Raw genomic sequence first — 6,874 nt, forward strand, 5'->3', positions numbered from 1 at the left:
AATACCTGAATTTTTCCCATAGTATATGAATATCTTTTACATTCTTCATATTATTATTATTATAATTATCATTTGTATAAAGGAAATCGAGCTTATTCTGCAGATCAAAGCTGAGTTTTTGCAATAATAAAACGAGTTACACAAATTTGATGAATTTGTTATTAGCATTTAGGTACCACTGGCATTGATAGTGAATCTGAACTTCATTTTCATGTTCTGAAAGGGGAATAAGAGTGCATAGCTGAGTTTTTATTCACAACTACAAAACCGTGAAAGCCAAATTAACTATAACTGTGATTTAGATGCACTTTTTTTTCTTCTCCAGCTGAGAGAGTTCTTGATTTTCTTTCACTTTGTTTGAAGATTTATTTATGTTTGGTAATGTGTTAAAATTGCTAAATCAGAGTTAAGAGAGATAGTGAAAAAAAACAGTAGTTTTGCACACCAAAGCCAAATGCATTTCCACTCCAATCTATATTATGATTCAGTACATCAGAACCAAATAAAGAAAAAAAGAATAATCTTATTCTATGACCTATGCACACCCAAAATAACAAATAGGAATCCAATTTCCTACTGGTTAATCCTTTTACTCTCTTCTTTTTTTTTTCTTTTTCATTTTTTTCCTCTCTTCTATCTATGTCTCTCTGTTCATTATATGTAGTAGGGATGGCGATTTGCCGATGTATACACACACTCCGGACGACGAAGTAATCACACAGCATTCTCTGTACAAAAAAAAAGAAAGAAAAGCAAACCAAAGAGAAAAAGCTGGATTGGATAAAAAACAAACCCAGAACAAAACCAAAAAGAATGACACACCATGCGCACTTTTTTTTGTGCATGGATAGTGTTAGACATGTTTTAAAGATCCTCTCAGAATGTGCCGTAACATTTTGGGAGGACGATGGAGGGTAAATGGCTTTCAAAACTTTTCAGGCTTACCAAAACTGCAATTTTTTTCCTCGAATGAGGTAAAAGGAGAACTCGGCAAAGCCGGATTTGCCAAGGGTGAAGAAGAGAGAAGGACATGTAGATATTTGTAGTTTAGAAGGATTAGAGAATGAGATTATAGGCTTTGTAGCAGGGCTCTTTTGCAGAGTGGTGGTTGCGAGGGGTTTAAGCTTATGTTGTTGAGGGATGGAGATTCCATTCCAAGTGTTTTCATGAGGAAGTTCCTCTCCTGCAACAAAAGAAAAAGAGGTATGTCAAAGAACAGAAACTGTTTTAATTTGTGTCCAACTCAGAGACTAACAGTTCAATAATAAGGCTTCAATATGTTCTTCGTTCCCAAGTTTGTCCATCCACTATTTTCGCCCGATTATTTGATAAAGGTTTTTACTTTTCGAAAGTAGTTTATGAAATTTTCTAAAAGTTGTAGCACCTGTGTTTGATAAACTCAAACTAAAAATTGTATTTGGCAAAACAGCTTTTAAAATTAAAAAGGACTATAATAGACATAAACGTAAAAGTTAAATTTGGAAATTAATTAATATATGAAGTTATATTAGACTTTTAATTTTGATAAGAACAAACCAACTTTAAAAGGTTCTACTTTAAGTGTTTTCAAAAGCACCCCTATTTTCTAAAAACTACAAGCACAAGCACATGATTTCGATTTACCAAACACAAAATGAAGAATCTGTGCTTTTAAAAGCACAAACACCTCTTCAAAAAATTTTACCAAACCAAACCTTAAGATTATAGATCAATTCTCACCTTCTCAATGTAGCTTGATTTTTTAAGTGGTGATGTGGCAATGATGCGAATCGCTGTTTGTCATATCACCACTTAACAATTAACATATAATGTTGAGGACCAATTAATAATTATAGTAGTGCTTACAAATGCAGGACTAGAATTGTATGAAAATTTTGATAGACAAAACCTAGAAAGTGTAAAATTGAGGGACTAGTGCATATTTAAGCAAAATAATAAAAAAGGTTTAGCAGGAAACAATTCTAAGTAACATGATGACATCCACAATCCGGCCGCAATAGGAAATGGAGAAAGTTTCCTACGGTTCCGTTTATGCAGTATTCATGGTACTTGGTAGATAGTCTGCTTAATGTTTTATAGATGTACCAAATGACAAATGGAGATGATGATAATAATTAACAGCTTCAATAGCATTCAGCATGAACACACTATAATTATGTTGTTCACCAATGTGTTTGTTTTGTCAACTGCTCAATATTATATCAACACATTTTCTTAGCCAATCTGCATGTGGTTACTGAAATATCTCCCTTGGAACCAAGGAATTATATCACCAGTTCTTGTTTAAAGCAAGAGATGAGATACCTAACCATATTTTTTAACTTGATACCTGAATATTGCACAAAGATTATGTTCTAGTATGTTCTGAAAGAGAATGTATTACTAGTATTTCAAATTCTGAGTTTATCACTTCCTCTGTTGACTTGTGCTGTTAAATTTTATGAACAAATATACCCTTTTTTCAATCTGCATTATTTTGAGCAGCTTAGTCCAGCAGCCTAATGATGTAAGCTACATTTTTTTAGATAACTACCAAAAAATGCTACCACTTATACTACTTGTAGTGGTATCAATTCTGTTTATCATATTTCCCATTATTGTTTATTAGTATATATAGTCAGGCTTAAAAAATCTATTACTGCCATTATCTTGCTGTCGAATTCTAATTAATAATCTCGGAGTGCGTAGGTAACTTACGCTTTCCGAAAATTGAGGGCTAGGAATTCCTGCAGCCAAGGATCTGAACAGAGGTGTAACTTGAGGAGGGGAACTGAACTCTGTCATTGATGAGGCAGAAACAATGCCATCTTTGTTCATCCGATCCTTATTTAATGCGAAAACATCTGTTACCGAAAACATTACATAACTAATTAGCTATTCTTTCTTTATTAAAATGTTAGGACATCAAGATTAAGATATAAGAACTATTTCTTGAGAAATTATTAGGAGGAAAAAGAAAATCTAGTTCAAAATCCAGTTGAGAAAACTAATCATTTAAATTGAAATAGAGTCAAAATGTGGTTAGTCACCCCTAAACTAGAAATACTTTCACTCAAAATTCCTATCTTACCTTGATCCAAAGTTGCAGTAGAAAGAACACCTTGCTCACATTCCTTTTGATCTCCAATGTGTATTGACTTGAGTTCAGTTTCAATTTCCTGATGCAGCGAGTGTTCCGAGTTGTCGGCACCCAAATGAGGGAGGAGAGTTGATCCTGTGCTGTACTCAGAACTGCCAGGAGAGTCTTCATATAATTCCATTTGCCTAGAATACAATCCGAAACTATAGTCCTCATAGGACTTTGTGTTTTGAATGGATTTAAATTTCCTCCAACATGGTTGAATTCTCTCACTATTACTCTTCAATTCCTCCAACCAATCTCCTAGATCTACAAGCTGTAGATCCGGAACCTTACATCTCGGACCATCAGACTCTTTGGTTCGTCTCAGAAACTCTTGAAGAACCTGGCATCAATACCATAGGCATTAGAAGATAATTGAGAGGGGAAAAGGTCAAAGCTTTACTATGATTATCTGAAAGTTTTCATCATCATATTTGAGACTTTAATGTCAAAGAAGTTAGTCACTGAGTAATGCTTATAATTAACTAATGGTTTGGCAGAAAGTTAAGTGGGCCTATGCATTATCCATGCTTTTATCAAGAAATTATCACATGATCATAATAAGATTAATACTTTGTGATTAGCTTATTAAGCTATGAAGCCTCACCTTCCATGCATTTTCTAGACTTTGGTCCATGTTCTCTGCATCAACTTTTAGAGCTAATGAACTTAGGAACTCTGCTTGTTGCATCAATGCGTTTATCTTTGGATCGTCCTTTTTGAGGAATGTCCCTTGCAACTTGTTTTGGCCTATAATAGCAAGATAAACCAAAAGTTAATTTAGCCAAAAGAAAGAAAAATAAAACTAAACATGAAAAGAAAAGGCTGGACATATCAATATATCATCGTGTTTACTTGTTTTCATCTTACAGCCGAAGAACATTACCATAACCATTAAACTTCAAACTGCAGATATCATGCTGATCTGGTAAGTTGTTGACATTATGAGAGTTCTGAGGTAGTACGGCGAATGGCGCTCTTGGCTGCTGACTTATCTGACTTCCATTTTGTTTATGTAATCTGTCTCCATAGTTTATCCTTTCTTCTACCACTGGAATATGTGACCTCCTATATCGCAATAACGTTATCACTCTTCTATGAAGAATCTTTTGTGTATTTTGCTACTGAAGTTTATGATACTCTACCTCATCTTCTTAGTAGACACACCAGATTCTGATGCTGAATCTGTAACATATCCATGTTGTAGAATAACCCTCTTATTATTTGAATTGGTGTATGAAGTGTGGTTCTCTTTCGCTAATGCTTCATATTTCGCTCTCTTTTTGCGCAATGTGGAGAACCGGTTCTTAACAGCATTATCCGTTCTGCACACAAAAGCAGGGAAGCATTGTATTAAGAATAGTTGTTGCTAACATTTCTATTGTAATTTTCATGTAAGTATATGAATGAATTTCTGGTTACCTGCCTGGAACCACCTTTGATATTTCTGTCCACCGGTTACCAAATAGTTTCTGAGCCTACAGAGACAATAGCAATCACACCGAGTCAAAACAAAGATAAATTTCAAGTGAGATACATTTTGTCTAATCTGCAGAACTTTAGGAATAGAAGAATACAAATAAAAGATGTTGGTTTAATGGGGTGTTTGGAAAACAATAATTTCAAGAAAATAATCATTCTTATTTTTCAATCAGCTGATCAATGGAGAAAACAGAAAGAAGCATGCAAAGAAAAAGATGAAAGTCCAAATTTTCAAAGTCATATTGATTGATTATTTCGAAATGAAGTTCCTAATTACCTCACACAAGAGCATATCTTCCTCCGGTGACCAACCCCCTTTCTTGAAATCAGAATTCAAGTAAGTGAACCATCTGGTTAATTTATAAGTTTAAAGAAGCATCAGATTGAGAAAAAAGAAAAACAACAAATAAAACAAGAATCATCAAAACAAAACCATCTTGAATAAGCCATGATCATAATTTGAAATTCAAATAAATAAAACAAACCTCACCTCCTTCTGCACTGTCTTGTAGTTTTATCCTTGAATTTAGAAGCAATAATACCCCAACTGCAAATAGTTATTACAATTCAAAAATCCCTTAGTATCATCTCACATAACCATGTCAAATATGAAAAAATCACTACATAACTCAATATAGTGAAAAAGTGTGGTGTTATGAGTACTTTTCAGTTCCATGGATTCCAACCTGCTCCCTCAGAATATCATCCTCCTGAAACTCACATAACACAACATATAAATTAATTATCATAAACAAAAACACTTCTAAACAATAATAGAAAAAACTTGTAGTGTAGTAAGAGAAGATGGAACCTCTTGAGTCCACATAACAATGCGATGCTCCTTCTTCTTATTAGATTCTTCATTATTGGCCACCACCACTACCTGCTTCTGCTTCTGCTTCTTCATATTATCTTGCATGATCTTTTTTGTGTCTTGAATATTCTTTTGTTTATTCTATATTATTAGTGTCGTGGCGCTTGCTCTCTCTATCAGAGACGCTCCCTTCTTTATTTTTATTTGTTTTTTACCGGAGCCAAGTTGCATGCTAAAGCCAACGCTCTCCCTTTATAATATACCAAAGCTTTTAGCAATTTTATTACAAAAGAGAGAGATATTTTAAAAATTAAAAAAAAAAAAGAAAAGAAAACAAAAAGGGGGGGAAAGAAGGAAAAGAAAACCCCTTGTTACTTGTGTATCATCAAATCAAACTTTTACAAGAAAAGAGTGACTGTTCCAAAACGGGAACCGTAATAAGAATAAGATTGCATTCTGAAAAGTGACCTTAATAAGAGAAAAGCCATATGCTCTCAAAATGAAAACAAAACGGATATCATTAGTGTTAGTACCCTCCAAAGATATGGCCTCGGATTCTAACTTTTCAGAACTTTGATCACAGAGAAAAATAGCATCTTATTATTCTCTCTGTAACCAAAGCAGAACATAACAGGACACTCAAGTTAGGAGAGACCCAAATGAAATGAGAGAGAGAGAGATAGAAAATGGGCAATGGAGAATACATAAAAGGGTACTATAAGGGTTCATGGGTTTCGATCAAAATCTAATTTTCCGAAACCCGAGAGAGAGAGAGAGAGAGAGAGAGAGAGAGAGGGTGAATGTTATGTATGTGTAGTATTTTGGTGGAGTATGCAATTGATGAGGCAGAAAAGGTGGTGGTGATAGATCTAAAATTTGAACAACTTTGGGAATTTAAACGGAAAAAAAAAAAGAAAAGAAAAAAGGTAGTGTTTTTGTTCAAAGTTGGTTAAGTAGACATAGACAAGTACCTCGACTAAGAATGTTGTGATTTTGAGAGATCTCTGCTATATTCTGGGCGGAGACTGAAAATCCAGAGAGAGAAAACAATGGCATCAGAGAGAGAGAGAGACAGAGAGAGAGAGAGAGGACATTCGATTGAATCAGAGACTTTTCTTAGTTTAGTTAGATGGAACAGTCCGTGGAGAGTAGAGACAGTGTACTAGGGAGTGAGTCATGGGTCACCCTCCCAAACTGTTTTCTCGTCTTTAATTTTTTCTATTTTATATTTTTCCACAAAGGGTCACATAGATTAGTAAATGTTAGGGCAGAAACTCTGAGGTGGAATCGATTTGAGGTAAAGTTGATAGTTGAGAACCGTTTTATAAAAATTTAATCAAATCAGTTAAATCATTTAATCGCTCTCAATTATCAACTTTGTAGGAAGTCGACTGTACTTAAATTTCTACTAAATGTTAGTTATTTATTTTGTTGAAGTTAATTTCTATTCTCTATTC

At 34.1% G+C, this 6,874-nt stretch overlaps 1 protein-coding gene across 2 annotated transcripts; it reads right to left on the reverse strand.

Moving 5' to 3' along the window:
• Nucleotides 436-6,583, reverse strand: LOC107643548 (transcription factor MYB124). 2 transcript variants are annotated; one of them, XM_016347227.2, is made up of 12 exons: nt 6,389-6,583; nt 5,415-5,667; nt 5,267-5,313; nt 5,094-5,150; nt 4,881-4,953; nt 4,544-4,599; nt 4,267-4,446; nt 4,008-4,189; nt 3,729-3,871; nt 3,071-3,464; nt 2,698-2,843; nt 436-1,183 (listed from the first exon to the last, which is right to left on the reverse strand). In XM_016347227.2, exons 2-12 carry the CDS (start codon nt 5,520-5,522, stop codon nt 1,070-1,072), a joined length of 1,500 nt encoding a protein of 499 aa, XP_016202713.1. In that variant the 5' UTR covers nt 5,523-5,667; nt 6,389-6,583; the 3' UTR covers nt 436-1,069. The 2 variants fall into 2 exon arrangements, with proteins under 2 accessions (XP_016202713.1, XP_020979284.1); XM_021123625.1 differs by lacking the exons at nt 5,415-5,667; nt 6,389-6,583 and having other exon boundaries at nt 5,089-5,150; nt 5,267-5,319.

Source organism: Arachis ipaensis, chromosome B05, assembly GCF_000816755.2.
Source record: "Arachis ipaensis cultivar K30076 chromosome B05, Araip1.1, whole genome shotgun sequence".
Lineage (NCBI taxonomy): Eukaryota > Viridiplantae > Streptophyta > Magnoliopsida > Fabales > Fabaceae > Arachis > Arachis ipaensis.

Excerpts from the sequence above, each read along its gene's own strand:
- LOC107643548 (XM_016347227.2), bottom strand. The coding sequence starts at position 5,522 with ATGCAAGATAATATGAAGAAGCAGAAGCAGAAGCAGGTAGTGGTGGTG. Across the intron at positions 4,954-5,093 it reads ACAAGACAGTGCAGAAGGAG|ATGGTTCACTTACTTGAATT; the intron begins GTGAGGTTTGTT and ends TAAATTAACCAG. Across the intron at positions 4,447-4,543 it reads TCAAAGGTGGTTCCAGGCAG|AACGGATAATGCTGTTAAGA; the intron begins GTAACCAGAAAT and ends TTTTGTGTGCAG.